General features: G+C 45.1%; 1 protein-coding gene across 1 annotated transcript in view; it reads right to left on the bottom strand.

Annotated features, from left to right (window-relative positions):
• EMC2 (ER membrane protein complex subunit 2) overlaps nt 1-17,395 on the bottom strand; it is a 175,181-nt gene extending 157,786 nt beyond the window's left edge. Inside the window, exon 1 of the mRNA XM_086966116.1 lies at nt 17,210-17,395. Coding sequence (XP_086822242.1) covers nt 17,210-17,249 — 40 coding nt within the window. The 5' untranslated portion in view covers nt 17,250-17,395. The remainder of the gene's footprint in view (nt 1-17,209) is intronic.
• Between the last annotated feature and the right edge of the window lie 316 nt (nt 17,396-17,711).

The raw sequence follows: 17,711 nt of genomic DNA, 5'->3' as shown, positions 1-17,711 counted from the left end.
TCAACCCCTGAAGGGACGTCAAGCTAAGGGCGGTTTTTTTTTACGTTGTCAGAATAATGCTAGTGTGGTCATTAGGAACCCAGTTTAAAAACCGGGTGCAAAAACACCCCACAAAAAGGTTTGTGTCAGGCCAGGTATTCTGATAACGGTTTTTATAATGTTGCTGCCGCGTTGCACCTTAATGGGACATTTACAGCCTGATGTTAACTGTAGGCACAAACCACTGCGGTGTAAATAACGTTTGCTTCCGATTTCGGGTTTGTTTTTGAACCGACTACTACCAAAGGTGTAAAAATAAACAGGAAGGTATGCGAGCAAATGTGAGTGTTGTTTTACAATTTATGCGGACAGTTTTCAGTAATGGAAGTGTGTGATGGAAAACTTGTTAGAGCACAAATTGTGCTCAGCTCATAACAGTCACTAATGCAATAAGAGTTGTAAAAGCCACCTGCACCCAGTTGAGCTCATGACTGGGCTGCAAATTACGCATTGCCGTTTAAGAGAAGCGCTGAAATCCAAGTGCGGCCCAAGGCTGCGAAAGTGAAACAGTACTCTGGGTTAACAAGTGGGAGGGGTGGGGGGGTGCAGCGGAGAGAACACACAGCGATTTCCTTGTGGAGCGAGCCTTGGGCACCATCTGTTTGGAAGTTAATTACAAACATATGTTGCCAAAGCTCGCTCCCGCAAGGGAATCGCCAAATGTGCACGCGTTGTCATTGAAAGCAATGCAATGTGTGCACGTTTTTGGCTGAAAAGGCAAAGAGATTTCTAAAGGTCTTTTTTCTATGCAGCGCCTGTGCATTGCGTAGGCGAGACCTACAAACGACCTGTGCAATCTCTGTAATTAAGCAGAAGCCTGAGAAAGTAATAATAAAGAGCATACAGAAAAGTATGTAAACACTGGTTAAAGAAAGTATATTTTGATGTAATGTTTTTCCCACAGCAAATAATGATTTGCTTCAAGACTTTAACAATAACAGAATCCATATAATGGAGACAGTATACAATTTTTAGATTATACTTTAAATACGCATTTGCTTATGATGTAGGACACATTGCTTTGAGAGAGGAGTCTTCTATTAAACATGCCTTTGGCTCTCACCAGATAGTTGCCACAAGCTACAAAAAAATGCTCCTCATATATTATGAATGGAGCACTTCATACGAGGTGGAACGCTTGAGATGAGAGGTTTGCCCTACTGAAGCTCATTTTAAGAATTTTTGAGAAAAGCAGTGGCAAGAGCTCTTGTAGACAGGTACAGTGTCAGGCAAGATGTAAGGCAGTGAGCAGCACAAGCCTGTTGTACACAGGCTGCTACTAGGCATCCCGAGAATGAGATGCACAAGCCTGAAGTGCCAATATAGTACCAAAGGCTATCGCTGGCAACTTGCAAATGAAACATCGTAATACATGCAATTTGTTACAATGGCCCTGAAAAGTAAAAGTGATGCAATTTAGAAAATATTTCTTACAATAAAACACTAACAGCAAGACTGGATCTATAATTCTGTGGAAGTATTATGTTTACAAAGAACTACATTGGCACTAACAACAGGAGACATAGACCAAGGACAAGAGTGACACATTCAACCAGCAACACTGAAGAACCACGACAGATAGAACCAGAGTCAGAAAACAACAGTAGCACATGAAATCTTTGTGAGGCGTGTACTCACACTAACAAGCATTGGCATAGCCAATAGGTCTCGCCTCTGGGACCTTATAAGTGTTTTGCCAGAGGTGTTTTGAAGTTTGGTGGGAGTGACCAGTAAACATAAAGGTGGGACATGCACCCGCCATTGGACATTTGTGTGCTTGCCTTCTTATTGTGGTAGTGCCCAACAACATAAAGCAGGCACTAGATAACACCATTTACATTATTTGGAGACCATTGCCTCAGTCAGTACCAACACACATGCACCTTTGCACACACTCATGCACAGTGTGTGCACTGATGTAAGGTCTGTGCTTGAAATAAGGTGCACTGCCTCGTCACTCACTGCATGCCAGTTTGCAGAATGATTCCCTCCCCCCACCTTCGCCGCCATAAACACAACATGCCTGCTTGCTTGGTCATAGGAAGCACATGACTGGTTGGTATGTGCAGTCCCATTGAGCATGCCAAACTAAGTTCTGCGCATTGCAGCAAGCCAGGGGCCCTACGCCCTGCTTCCTTCGGACACACCCACCCTCATATTCTGAATCAGGGGGTTTACTTGGCATTGATTCAGAGCCATGTATTTTTCTAACGCTTCCTGTCACCCTGATAAAGGTTAACATCAGGTCCCGTGAAGCAAGACATTGCCCTGGGTCAAGTTGTGTAATAATAACCTTATATCAAATGATTGAGTCAAAGAATTGGCAGCAAGGTTCATCCTCCCGGTACCTCGAATCTGAAATTCTACGGGGCCCACAACTTAGGGGGTGCTGTTAGCTTGCATGTTTCCTCCTCCAATAGGTGTTTAAACCAGCCTAGTGCTGGAACCTTGACACCCCCTAGGCTTGAGACCAGGAGGAGGAAGCACTGGTGTCAAGGGCCATCGAAGGGTCTAATAAAGTTGTGGTCCTGACAGAGCAGCCATCGCTTCCATCCTCAGGCCATGTAGTAAAGCGATCAGTGTTTGAGATAATGACTTACACTGATGCATGTCACACAAGAGAATGTCCTGTACAGGCTCCTTCAGCTTGGAGCACTGTGTCACCGGTGAGGTGTGTCTGTGACAAAGAATCCGGCAGGTAAGACAGCGCAGGAGTTTATGGAGTCCTCTGCACAGATTTGGGTGTAACCAGAAAGGACAGCTATGCATCTCGGTCCATCTGCTCAGCCTTTGAATGAAATATCTGCTCAGCCTTTCATCCTGGTGTTCATAGTATAGACAATAGTGCCCTCTCGTATTTACAGTTTAGCGACTGTGGAAACTATTCTTTTTCATGAGGCAACATTGCGAGTGATTTCATCACATATTTATGGCAACTACGTTTACAAAATAAACACACAGGAGTGAAAATTACTAGAGAGTTACGTGCAGGATTTTTGAAAGCACACTGCACATATGTATACCAAGGAGCTTCTTGGCGCTAAAGAGCCTCATTCACAAAGCCAATTTGGCGTGCAAATTCAATGCACACAAAAAAGCTATTGGTGCTGTGTGCAAGTTCACATTCTGTACTCAGAAACGCAAATTCACACTCATTGGTTCATCTGCTCACAAGTGTTATTACACCAGTGTACTGTAATATTACTAGAAAGTAAACATGCTACAATGTATAGATGAAGTTGAAAAGGTAAATTTGCCTTCAAGGGACTTTATTCAATGTATATTTTGTTTAGTTGAGATTGTTTTGAAAAGGACCAGTCAATTGTCCTTAAGTGTATAAATCAACAATTTGCTATCTTAAAAAAAAGAGCATTGCATCAACATATAACATATAAACATATAAACAAAGACACAAGGTGTATACGAAAAAATATATTTTTATCAAATAGTTCATTCAAAGAAATAAGCTTCATATACAGATCAATAAACAAATAGAAATTAGGACTGTGGGTACACACATAAGTAAATTACTAGGTGACACAACAGAACCTAAAAAAGCACCTATCCCAAATCACATAGAGTAAAACAAAGAAAGGGATAAGGTGTTTAGTCGACGTTTCGGTTTCTCAGGCGTTAATTTGCTGAAACCATCCTCAGGACTGTTATTAATTGTAGTCTGTATAGAGATATTGTTATCTGTAAATCAAAGAATATTTTACAGTTACAATATTAAACTAAATATTAACGTTACACCCTGGTGACAAAACAACAAGATTTAGACAATTAGCGACAAAAGAGACACAATATGCACAACATAAGCATTATACAAGTAAACAGTATATTTACATAACGTCACTATGGATCTAAAGTACATTTGCTTAGAGACAAGAGACTTCCCAGTAGTTCCTACATGTTAGTTTAAAACAAACAGAGTTATTCACAGTATTTTCTATTTGATATATCCGAATGTATTGGAGACCTTGTTTTTGAGGTCAGCACAGATTTGGAGTTGTTGGATATTCAAGACAAAAGGCTTCTACATCATAAAGATCTATTATTTCATATCAGATAGCCCAATTGATTCTAGTTAGATTATTATAGCAAAAAATGATTGAGTCAATCATATAGTTACATATCATACACCGTTGGTAATGGTTCAGACCCCAAGAGGGTGACGTCTTGTCCATTAGTTGGCATACTGTTTTATAACGGATGTTATATGAAACCACATAGAACATATCTGCTTATTCGTATTTAAAACAATTTTTATCACAAGGGTCTGAGTACCTGTTCATAAAGTATCGTTACTGTATCCCATAGATGATTGTGGATCGGAATATCTTTAAAATCTGACTGAAACATAAAAGGTCCAGTATTTAGAGTCTGCGATTATAAGATTGGCAAGGGTAAGACTGTTTATTAGGTGAACACATACCTATTAGTTGTAAGGCAATGGGCTTCACGTGCTATTTGAAGCTGTAGGTGAGAACAGATATTCCTTATAGAACTCAGATATTATGGAAACACACGGAGCATCTGTAAAAATGTAATAATCAATATTTACTAGATTTAATCTATATCCTGGTGTGGTAGACATATAGTATTCAAAAATAAGTCTTACCCAGTGCGTGTGAAATCGGATCTTGTCAATCACCGGTATCAAAATAAAACAATACGAATTGGAATCGATAATGCGTCGAGCAGTTATTAGTCCTGCACCGCCTACCCAAGGTGAAAAAGAAATGCATGTGTATCACAACTGCGTGTTTCTTATAGACTGATGGTATAGCGTTAATTAGTGCAAAATGTCCCCAGAATAGGTGCACATGTATTCGAATTTCCGAGTGCTATAGAACATATTGACGTGTGGATTTATTCAAGGCGCCGCTTTAAATGTTGTACGCGAAAGGGACGGGGTTGTTCTGAGCATATTGTCAATATGCAAAAGATAGTTTAATTGCTTATGTCAGTCGTTTGGCGCTTTCCAAAAGGAAGGCGCTAGAAAGATTCTAAACAGTATATGCTGAGGTAGCAAAGTTAGACACAAAGAAGTAATTTCTAAACTATATGCCGGTAACAACACATGCATTTGAAGTTAGTTACGCGCTTTCGGGATTACTGAAACCTCAGAATTAACCAAGGAAGGATTCCAGGATAACAAAGTCCTGAGCGCAGAGAAATATAAATTCAATTCCAGGATTCTTACCTAGTATTTCGAACAGAGTAGAGTTGAAGAGCGTCTCGTCTGTACGGAGCCACGAGTGGTAACTGACGGCTCTCGTGTTTATAAACGAAATGTTTGGAGGTAGAGATAGGACTATACTAAGCAGCCATATTGGACTAGTCATTGATCACGTTAAAATGGGGAAGGGAGTTTCGTGGATTTATTCACAGAACATCCGTTTTTATGATTAACATTTCCAAAGAATATAAAGAGATAACAAAAAATCAAATACAGTGTATGATCATTCTGACATTTCATAGATTTGAAATGTATATTAAGCAATCGCAAGTCGATCTATAGAGTTGTTATTTCATTATTTACAAATCATAGCAATCGAACTGCTTACTTGTACAGAATGGATCTTTCTGGGCAAATGGATTTAATAAATTCAAGTCAGGCATGCCAAGGCATGCCATTCTGTTGCTGAATTCAAACCTCGCTTGACAGTATCAGTAAGGCATATCAGTTTGCCTTCACGCATAGTCAATATCTTATCAATGTTATTTTGCCTTTTGTTGGGTTTTATTACTTCCAAGACCCACCATGTCATTTCAGTCTCCTTATGGCCTAGACGTAGGAAGTGTTCTACTAAAGGGGCTGTTTCCTTTTTGCAGCGAATGCGCGACTGATGCTGCAAAATGCGCTTCTTTATGGGTTGGATTGTTTTACCCAAGTAATGTAGAAGGCAGGGACACTGAATGCAATAGACCACATTGGTGGTATTGCAATTTGAAAAGCTTTTATTCATAAACTGAATGTTGTTAATTGTACATGCTTTTACTGTTCTGGTGGTCGCACAGGCAGCACAGTTATTGCATTTAAAGTGGCCTACCACAGGACTCAGTTGCCTCATGTTGTTTACAATGTTCTCTGTAGGCGGATTCTCATATGCATGAATCAGTCTATCTTGCAGATTCGTGCCTCTTTTGAAGGCAAACAGCGGTTTCTGCTTTAGTTCAGGAAAGGAGTGGAGTAAATTCCACTGTTTTGATATGATTTTTTTTATTTCCTTTTGGAAAGCGCCAAACGACTGATATAAGCAATTAAACTATCTTTTGCATATTGACAATATGCTCAGAACAACCCCGTCCCTTTCGCGTACAACATTTAAAGCGGCGCCTTGAATAAATCCACACGTCAATATGTTCTATAGCACTCGGAAATTCGAATATATGTGCACCTATTCTGGGGACATTTTGCACTAATTAACGCTATACCATCAGTCTATAAGAAACACGCAGTTGTGATACACATTCATTTCTTTTTCACCTTGGTTAGGCGGTGCAGGACTAATAACTGCTCGACGCATTATCGATTCCAATTCGTATTGTTTTATTTTGATACCGGTGATTGACAAGATCCGATTTCACACGCACTGGGTAAGACTTATTTTTGAATACTATATGTCTACCACACCAGGATATAGATTAAATCTAGTAAATATTGATTATTACATTTTTACAGATGCTCCGTGTGTTTCCATAATATCTGAGTTCTATAAGGAATATCTGTTCTCACCTACAGCTTCAAATAGCACGTGAAGCCCATTGCCTTACAACTAATAGGTATGTGTTCACCTAATAAACAGTCTTACCCTTGCCAATCTTATAATCGCAGACTCTAAATACTGGACCTTTTATGTTTCAGTCAGATTTTAAAGATATTCCGATCCACAATCATCCATGGGATACAGTAACGATACTTTATGAACAGGTACTCAGACCCTTGTGATAAAAATAGTTTTAAATACGAATAAGCAGATATGTTCTATGTGGTTTCATATAACATCCGTTATAAAACAGTATGCCAACTAATGGACAAGACGTCACCCTCTTGGGGTGTGAACCATTACCAATGGTGTATGATATGTAACTATATGATTGACTCAATCATTTTTTGCTATAATAATCTAACTAGAATCAATTGGGCTATCTGATATGAAATAATAGATCTTTATGATGTAGAAGCCTTTTGTCTTGAATATCCAACAACTCCAAATCTGTGCTGACCTCAAAAACAAGGTCTCCAATACATTTGGATATATCAAATAGAAAATACTGTGAATAACTCTGTTTGTTTTAAACTAACATGTAGGAACTACTGGGAAGTCTCTTGTCTCTAAGCAAATGTACTTTAGATCCATAGTGACGTTATGTAAATATACTGTTTACTTGTATAATGCTTATGTTGTGCATATTGTGTCTCTTTTGTCGCTAATTGTCTAAATCTTGTTGTTTTGTCACCAGGGTGTAACGTTAATATTTAGTTTAATATTGTAACTGTAAAATATTCTTTGATTTACAGATAACAATATCTCTATACAGACTACAATTAATAACAGTCCTGAGGATGGTTACAGCAAATTAACGCCTGAGAAACCGAAACGTCGACTAAACACCTTATCCCTTTCTTTGTTTTACTCTATGTGATTTGGGATAGGTGCTTTTTTAGGTTCTGTTGTGTCACCTAGTAATTTACTTATGTGTGTACCCACAGTCCTAATTTCTATTTGTTTATTGATCTGTATATGAAGCTTATTTCTTTGAATGAACTATTTGATAAAAATATATTTTTTCGTATACACCTTGTGTCTTTGTTTATATGTTTATATGTTATATGTTGATGCAATGCTCTTTTTTTTAAGATAGCAAATTGTTGATTTATTCACTTAAGGACAATTGACTGGTCCTTTTCAAAACAATCTCAACTAAACAAAATATAGATTGAATAAAGTCCCTTGAAGGCAAATTTACCTATTCAACTTTATTACCCAAGCCCTCAAGGGTATTTCGGGTCGCTCACTTCTTTCAAAATACAATGTATAGAGGCTTCAAGTTGTTGGGAGGGAATATACCCAAAAATGTGAATACATCTACCTTCTTGTGAATTTCTGAGCCTTTACACGTTTCCTTGGACTAGTCTTACTCTGGAAGAAGTCGGGGATTTACTCATGTGAAGGACGAGGACAGGAAGACAGGCCTAAATCTGTTACAAAGGTGGCAATAAGCAATGACTACTTTCCCAAAATTGGTCAGTTATTTAGAAGTGGCTTTTTCACAAGGAAATATACACTCCCTTTGGAGAAGAAAAGGAAAAGAAAAAAAGTGAGCAAGTACTTTGGGTAAGCGATTACACACTTATAATAGTACACTACAAACAATTACGAATGCACAACTACTCATACGAGTAGGATGCTACTCTTGGAGCTTCACAAGTGTACACCTGGAACAGATATACACTATTCTACGCCTAATTCTATGTGTAAACCTATGTGAGTAGATTTACACATTTTATATCTGACCTCCCACAGACTAGACTAGCTGGTGGGTGTAGTGTCATTTTTTCAGTGGCCCTAGAGACTTCCACCAGCATCACTGCTGGTGTAGTGGCACGGTAGGCGAATTCCATAGGGGTTCAACCAAGACCACCTGGTGAGGGTAACAACAGTGGTGCCATGAATCCCCCCCCTTCTTCCCCCAAAACCAGTGGAGGAAATTCAAAGCCAGCTGTGAGGCTTGTACAAGGGAAATGTGGCCACCAAGAACTATATTGTGTCTTATTAACCAGGTAAAGCCCCTGTACTTTAATTGTAAGTTTTTTTAAAAACTCCCCTATAAATAAATACATAAACCAGTGAATGAATGAAAACATGAATGAATTCATGGGCAGGCAGTTGGTGTAATAATACCAGAGCTGACCTCACCTGCGTCAATCGGCCTGCAAGTCTTGAGCAGACAGACAGCAATAAAGTAACCCTTTAATGACAAACATATTGACAACACTCACTCACAATCCCAGTGTGCTGTGGACACAAGGCCATCCTGTGGTAGCCCCAGGAGCACACGTCTCCTGTTTGTGCACATTTCGAGCGAGGTGGTAATACTGTGGCGACACCAAAGGTGATACCGCATGAAGGTACAAAGGTCTAGAACAGTTTGCCATCAGCAAAAGGTTTGTGTCAAAACATGAAAGTAATCTGGTTAAATGTGCGGCAGAGACACACCACATACTATTCCACAGAACTTTGCAGTGTAACCCCGAATCCAGCTGAAACAACATGGGGGAACCTCAATGCTGAAGAAAAGCAGGAAGACCTATGAACGATGGGGGCCAGGGGCAGAGGAAGTGAACTACCCAGAGACATCACTCTAGGGCTGAACAGCTGTCATCACTCTCCAATCAAAGAGACTGAACTTCACGTCAAGGGCACCGCCCCACCCCCCTCCGAGGTGGGTTCACAGGAGCTCGTGGAAGAGCAAGATATTCACTCCCAAGCCTGCCTTGGAGAAGATTTTTGACTTTTTAGGGCTTCTCAGAGGATTCCGAGAGTACCCCGGGGGTTCTGTGACTGTGGCAGATTCTAAGCAACATTCACGTGTAACCAAAATGTATCAAACATCAGTGACTGCTTCTGAAAGTGGGGGACAACCGGCTTCTGCTCTTTGAAACTTATCTGTGGAGAAAATATTTTGTACCGCGAACCCTTTCAGTAGAGAACGTGGGCGAGGTTCCAAAGTTTGTTTTCTGTTGCTCGCAGGATGTTTGCGGAAAATACTGCGGGGGCAACAAAATATATTTTCTCTGTAACCTTGGAGTGAAAAACATGAATTTGAGATAGTTGCTTATTTAACACCAACAACATGGTTCTGTTTTGGAGCGATTTTGCTAAAAACAATTAGTGTTATAAATAAACAAGCGCAGTGCGCGTGCACTGCAAGGAATGCAAGGTATGCAGCTGGCACCTGGCCGCGCTGCTGCTCGCTCCCAAGCTCCCTAGACCAGTGGAGAGAGAAGGCGGGACAAGCACCCGCCTTTAGCCAATTGCTTGCTGTCTTTCTTAAAAAGACGCACGCAAAGGCCAATAGTGTGTGAGCAACAAGAAAAAAAGCACACGCATCAGCATGTGCTCCGAGTTTTAAGTCCTTACTAGAAGCCTCGCAGAGCAGCACATGCATACTGGCTCAGGCAAGACCTAAAAAGTAAAAGGATGATCTGACCTCAGGAAGGAAGTGGGAGCAAGAGTTAAGAAATGAAAGATCTCGTCAGGATGACCATGTATATATGGGATGAAATTTAACAGGTGCTCTGGTCTTCAGCAGACACACATTCCTCTGCAATAACACCTGGTGGCCATCGGAACTGGGATCCACCCTCCCTCCAAACGACAACACACGCAACCTCGGCATCATCCTAGACAGTGAACTCTCCATAAAATGTCAGGTCAACGCTGTTTCCTCAGCCTACTTCCACAAACTCTGCGTAGTCTTCAATTGGCTCCCCATCAGCACCAGGAAAACTGTGACACAGGTCCACTTCACCAGCCAGCTGAACTATGGCAACCCAATCTATGCAGGTACCACCACCGAATTCAATAAAAGACTCCAGACGATCCAGTACACAGCAGCCAGACTGATTCTCAACCTGCCCAGGAGGACACACATCACTCAGTACATGGGTCCCAATCCAGAAAAGATGGCAATTCAAGCTTCAGACCCATTCCTACAAAGCCCTCCACGACCTAGGACCCGCCTGCATGAAGAGTCACCTGAATTTCCTCTGTCCTCCCAGGAACCTTGACTTAGCTCACCTCGCTCTCGCACAGATAGCATGCACCCGCCGCTGCCGCAACAGAGGTCGCTCCTTCTCCCATCTCACCGTCAAGTCTAGGAACACCCTTCCCCTCCACCTCCTCACCTCACCCTTGTTGACTCAATTCAGGAAGGGACTCAAGACCTAGCTCTTCGACTGATACCTGCAGCAGGGCACCTGGGTACCCTTTTGAGTGATTAGTCACACTTTATAAGTACCACCTGATTGATTGAGGTGACTCCAATTAAGAGTTTAGCTGAGACATAAAAGTTGTCTGCAAAATACACAAAAAATGAAGAGAAATCAATTTGCTATTGAAAAAGTTTGTCTTGACAGATATTTATTTCCATTTATTTCCATTTTATAGCACACGTTTTCGTATTTCAAGACTTTTTATATTATTTGCATTTTCAAAATGGTGCACAAGGATTTCCCTACTTGAAAGACTCTTTTTTATTGTTTAACTCCCCAAACTTCTAACCTGAAATCCAGACTGAAAAAGTGTCTGCCAGTTTTTGGTGGTGCACTTCTTCAATTGCTTTGATGGCAAATGAATACGCACTGAATTGGAGTGAAAACTTGGTGGTGAGGGTTCCCATACAAATATGGATCTGACTAGGATGGAATGTGTCACACTTAATTTAAGATGCGAGGATATACAAACCGTGTATGGATGTGCATTATAATCTGTGTTTAATGGTTAAGCTTATGTTCAATTTGGTAAAAGGTGCACATGTGTAAGAGACTCAGAGCCATACAGATGTGTAATGAGTATGCAATGCTATATTCTGTGAGGGTTAAGCAACTCATGCACTAAGGTAACTATAACTCAAGCCCCTGCCATGCACAGACTTCTCATCAATGGTGTTATTTCAAATGTTGCTTTGATATTAGCAATGATGTCATAGAATATGTTATGTCTGATGTAATAAGTGGGGTACTTAGCAGTACATGGCTAGGGCACTAGCTATGGTTAACTTAGGGCATGAGTCATCGTTAATGAAATGGTCAGTTCAGTATTCTTATTTTAGTTTAACACGTTATATTGTCACTGAAATTCTCACCCAAATATAATGTTAATGTAACCTTTGTTTTTTTCAGTGAATTTCTAGTTTTTAGGTCGAGGACCGTAGGCTGCGCTTGCGCAGTCTCTGTCAGAGATTTAATGTTTACCAGTATGGGGGCTTGAACCCGCCCCTCTTCTCCATTAGCTGGCCTCGTAAATTCTGGCTAGCCATTGGAGGAGGGGGCTTATTTTCTCTTCTTTTTCTCCCTGATGTCATCGGGAGAGAGCACGCCCCTCATCACGCTGCCTGCACGCTCAAGTCAGCTCTCTAATTGGTGTTCCTTATTAACCAATCAGAGGGCCGACTGGCGCGTGCAGGCAGCGTGAGCAGACTCTGTTCGGCTCGTCAACGTCTACTTTTGATGAGGAGGCTGACTGCAGCAGGGCAAAGCAGGAACCCATACGGTAAGAAGCGCCTGTGCTGGCCTCCCCCCCTCGTTGCTTGTGCTTGCCCCCCCTGCCCCCGTTGCTCGTGCTTGCTGTCCTGCCCCCCCCTCGCTGCTCGTGCTTGCCATCCTCCCCCTCAGTGCTTGTTTGCTCCCCTGCCCCCGTTGCTTGTGCTCGCTGTCCTGCCCCCCTTGCTGTCCTCCCCCTCGTTGCTCGTGCTTTCTCCCCTGCCCACCCTGTTGCTTGTGCTTGCTCCCCTGCCCCCCGTTGCTCGTGCTTAGTATCCTGCCCCCCCTCGTTGCTCGTGCTTGCTGTCCTCCCCCCTCGTTGCTTATGTTTGCTCCCCTGCCCCCCGTTGCTTATGCCCGCTGTCCTGTCGTGTTTGCTTTCCTCCCCACCCTCGTTGCTTGTGCTTGCTCCCCTGCCCCCGTTGCTTGTGCTTGCTGTCCTTCCCCCCTCGTTGCTTGTGCTTGCTCCCCTGCCCCCCGTTGCTTGTGTTCGCTGACCTGCCCCCCTTGCTCCCCTGCCCCCGTTGCTCGTGCTTGCTGTCCTCCCCCCTCCTTGCTCGTGCTTGCTGTCCTCCCCCCTCGTTGCTTGTGCTTGCTCCCCTGCCCCCGTTGCTTGTGCTTGCTGTCCTGCCCCCCTCGTTGCTCGTGCTTGCTGTCCTCCCGCTCGTTGCTTGAGCTTGCTCCCCTGTCGCTTGTGTTCGCTGTCCTGCTTCCCTGCCGTTGCTTGTGCTTGCTCCCCTGCCCCCGTTGCTCGTGCTTGCTGCCCTGCCCCCCTCGTTGCTCGTGCTTGCTGTCCTCCCCCTCGTTGCTTGTGCTTGCTCCTCTGTCCCCGTTGCTTGTGCTCGCTGTACTGCCCCCCTTGCTTGTGCTCGCTGTACTGCCCCCCTTGCTGTCCTGCCCCCCCTCGTTGCTCGTGCTTGTTGTCCTCCCCCCCTCGTTGCTCGTGCTTGCTGTCCTCCCCCCTCGTTGCTTGTGCTTGCTCCCCTGCCCCTGTTGCTTGTGCTTGCTGTCCTGCCCCCCTCGTTGCTTGTGCTTGCTGTCCTCCCCGCTTGTTGCTTGAGCTTGCTCCCCTGCCCCCCTGTTGCTTGTGCTCGCTGTCCTTCGCCCCCTTGCTGTCCTGCTGTTGCTTGTGCTTGCTCCCCTGCCCCCGTTGCTTGTGCTTGCTGTACTACCCCCCTCGTTGCTCGTGCTTGCTGTCCTCCCCCCTCGTTGCTTATGCTTGCTCCCCTGCCCCCCGTTGCTTGTGCTCGCTGTCCTGCCCCCCCCTCGTTGCTCGTGCTTGCTGTCCTTCCCCCTCGTTGCTTGTGCTTGCTCCACTGCCCCCCGTTGCTCATGCTTGCTGTCCTGCCCCCCTCATTGCTCTTGCTTGCTGTCCTCCCCCCTCGTTGCTTGTGCTTGCTCCCCTGCCCCCTGTTGCTTGTGCTCGCTGTCCTGCCCCCCCTTACTGCCCTGCCCCCCGTCGTTGCTCATGCTTGCTGTCCTTCCCTCTCGTTGCTTGTGCTTGCTCCCCTGCCCCCCATTGCTTGTGCTTGCTCCCCTGCCCCCGTTGCTTGTGCTTGCTGTTCTTCCCCCCCTTGCTGTCCTGCCGTTGCTTGTGCTTGTTCCCCTGCCCCCCATTCCTCGTACTTGCTGTCCTGCCGCCCTTGTTGCTCGTGGTTGCTGTCCTCTCCCCCCTCGTTGCTTGTGCTTGCTCCCCCGACCCCCGTTGCTTGTGCTCGCTGTCCTCCCCCCTCGTTGCTTGTGCTTGCTCCTCTGCCCCCGTTGCTTTTGCTTGCTGTCCTGCAGTTGCTTGTGCTTGCTCCACTGCCCGCAGTTGCTCGTGCTTTCTGTCCTGCCCCCCCTCGTTGCTCGTGCATGCTGTCCTCCCCCCTCGTTGCTTGTGCTCGCTGTCCTGCCCCCCTTTGCTCCCCTACCCCCCGTTGCTCGTGCTTGCTGTCCTCCCCCCTTGTTGCTTGTGCTTGCTCCTCTGCCCCCGTTGCTTGTGCCCGCTGTCCTGTCGTGCTTGCTGTCCTCCCCCCTCATTTCTTTTGCTTGCTCCCCTGCCCCCGGTTGCTTGTGCTTGCTGTCCTGCCACCCTCATAGCTTGTGCTTGCTGTCCTCCCCCCCTGGTTGCTTGTGCTTGCTCCCCTGCCGTTGCTTGTGCTTGTTCCCCTGCCCCCCATTCCTCGTACTTGCTGTCCTGCCCCCCTTGTTGCTCGTGCTTGCTGTCCTCTCCCCCCTCGTTGCTTGTGCTTGCTCCCCTGCCCCCCGTTGCTTGTGCTCGCTGTCCTGTCGTGCTTGCTGTCCTCCACCCTCGTTGCTTGTGCTTGCTCACCTGCCCCCGGTTGCTTGTGCTTGCTGTCCTGCCACCCTCATAGCTTGTGCTTGCTGTCCTCCCCCCCTGGTTGCTTGTGCTTGCTCCCCTGCCGTTGCTTGTGCTTGTTCCCCTGCCCCCCATTCCTCGTACTTGCTGTCCTGCCCCCCTTGTTGCTCGTGCTTGCTGTCCTCTCCCCCCTCGTTGCTTGTGCTTGCTCCCCTGCCCCCCGTTGCTTGTGCTCGCTGTCCTGTCGTGCTTGCTGTCCTCCACCCTCGTTGCTTGTGCTTGCTCACCTGCCCCCCGTTGCTTGTGCTCGCTGTCCTGCCCCCCTACTTACTCGTGTTTGCTGCCCTCCCCCCTCGTTGCTTGTGCTTGCTCCCCTGCCCCCGTTGCTTGTGCTCGCTGTCCTGCCCCCCTTGCTGTCCTGCTGTTGCTTGTGCTTGCTCCCCTGCCCCCGTTGCTCGTGCTTGCTGTCCTGCCCCCCCTCGTTGCTCGTGCTTGCTGTCCTCCCCCCTTGTTGCTTGTGCTTGCTCCCGTGCCCCCCGTTGCTTGTGCTCGCTGTCCTGCCCCCTTTGCTCCCCTGCCCCCCGTTGCTCGTGCTTGCTATCCTCCCCCCCTCGTTGCTCATGCTTGCTGTCCTCCACCCCTTGTTGCTTGTGCTTGCTCCTCTGCCCCCCGTTGCTTGTGCCCGATGTCCTGTCGTGCTTGCTGTCCTCCCCCCTCGTTTCTTTTGCTTGCTCCCCTGCCCCCCGTTGCTTGTGCTTGCTGTCCTGCCGTTGCCTGTGCTTGCTCCCCTGCCCCCCGTTGCTCGTGCTTGCTGTCCTCCCCCCCTCGTTGCTTGTGCTTGCTGTCCTGCCCCCCTTGTTGCTTGTGCTTGCTCTCCTGCCCTGCTATTGGCATTGTAAATGGCAATGCCATTTATGTTTTAAAAAAAAAACAAATAAAAATGTCATGAGCAATGCCAATAGCTCTAACTTTAAAAATGCCGAGACCATTGCATTGTAAATGCTTGTTTATTTTTAATGTTCATAACAACCATCTTGACTCTCTCAAATCAGGTTTCAGAAAAGTATGGTGAATGGAAACAGTCCTCCTAAATGTAGCTAATGACATTCTCTGGGCACTTGATACAGTAAACTCTTGCCTTCTAATTCTCCTTGACCTCTCGGTGGCCTTTGACAGGGTCAACCATGAAACACTACTAAGTACCCTAAAGCAACGCATGTGTGTTGGATGTCCAATACTACAGTGTTTAGCCTCATAAATGCAACATCTGTCCCAACTAATACAACTAAACCATTCCCTCTCCAATCCAGCACTTATATATCAAGGGGTCTCTCACGGGTTAATTCTTTCACCCACCAACTTAAATTCCTACATGGAACCCCTTCTCTATATACTAAAACAAGCTGTTAGATTGCACAAAGAAAGAAAAACAGCTTCTTTAAAATGTAAACTAAACAATATATATCACCAGGTTTCAATAATATGGTTGCTATCAGACCTGCAGCTTCATACCACCACGAAAACGAAGGATTACCATTTACCACCTCAATAGTGACCGTTTGATAGAATAAACAAATTATGACAGAAACATGCTGAAAATTAGACATCTAGCCTGCAGAAAACAAAGACTTCTTGTCCATCTCATTCCTTGATCCAAAACAGAATTACAAGCGTCAACCCTCCTTCATGATACAACCACTGTACAACACTTGTGCCCTATGCTCGTGTAGAGAACTACTGACATCAGCTCCTGTGCAATAAAATACCGTCACGTTCTAAACCTTTATAACGCTTAAAGCTCTGCAGATGCTAAGACCGCATTTGATGGTTATGTGAAGTGTATAAATGGACATGAAGGGGTTCTGTTTGGCTATGATTCTGTACTGAGGGCACTGCAAATGAGGGCACGAGCAGGCTGATCTGACAGAGGCAAAGCAAGTAACTGATAAACGAGGGCTGTGGACTAAAGGGGATAGCAGGCAGGAGGGCGACGGGGCAATGCGAGCAGACGACTGAAAGAGATGACCATTTAAACTGGGTTTCACTGGTGGTATCCTCTCATTTATATCACGGCTACTTTTCACAGTCGGTATAGAAGTGGTAATATCTACAAACATATAGTGGGGAGAAGGGGGGGTTGATGATGAGAAAGGTCGTCGGAGATAGAAAAAAAATGAAGAGGCAGGTTGCTGGATAACTTAGTGTCAGCTAGGCGTCATGTTTCTGGGGCTTGGGTATCATTCAGAGCGTTTTGATAGATGTAGTCTTTAAACACTTCAAACTAACATGACGGAAAATATTTATTTACAAAAGGAAAGTCGGGGATTAGGAACGTGTTGTCCATACGAGATGGGGTCATATGGAATCCCTAAGGGTTAGTACGGTCGACGGTGCAAACGCTGAATTGCAGCGGCACAGCGAACGAACGCTAGAAAAGCAGAGTGTAAGCGATTAAAGTCCCATTACGCAGTACAGGGGGAACCTCCTCTGAAATGAACAGGTTTCGCCTGCCTCCCCACCAACTCTGCTAGTTCTGCCTCCTGCCCGTGCAAGTGACATGTACGGTTCCGGACCCCCCAAGCCCCCGTATTTACCTTCCCATGTCACATCGTACATGTCTGAAACCTTCGCCATCTTTCCCACAGCGCAGTGCGTGATGACGAATGAACGTACGAACGCGTTGACGTCAGGGTCGGTTCAGTTGCATGCAGTGATAGTAGTTCGAACGAGACTGGGACAGCAGCGTTAGCAGCGTGACAGGACGTTTCCGGACTGGAACCGAGGCTTTGCCTGCACCAGACGCGTTTTTTACGCGTAGACTGACACTCATCCGTTAATGTAATTTTCATTAATGGAAATCTGCCGCACACACTAGGCACATTCTCCCGAATCCAGAAAAAATAAAGGTATTCAAGTTAGATGCTGACTTTTATGAGAGCATTGTTCTTTTCTCAGCGACAGCAAGACGGTAGATATTGCACCAATCTCATACTTCACTCTGTCAAAGAAACGAAGGTTTATGATTTTTCACGTTCTAGGCTAGTTAGCATGTGTGGTGGTATTGAATTCAGGAGAAATTATATGACAGAACCTTTC

Source organism: Lissotriton vulgaris, chromosome 4_1, assembly GCF_964263255.1.
Source record: "Lissotriton vulgaris chromosome 4_1, aLisVul1.2, whole genome shotgun sequence".
Taxonomy (NCBI): Eukaryota; Metazoa; Chordata; class Amphibia; order Caudata; family Salamandridae; genus Lissotriton; species Lissotriton vulgaris.
Note: the sequence above shows the minus strand (reverse complement) of the source record. Positions and strands in the feature narration are given on the sequence as shown.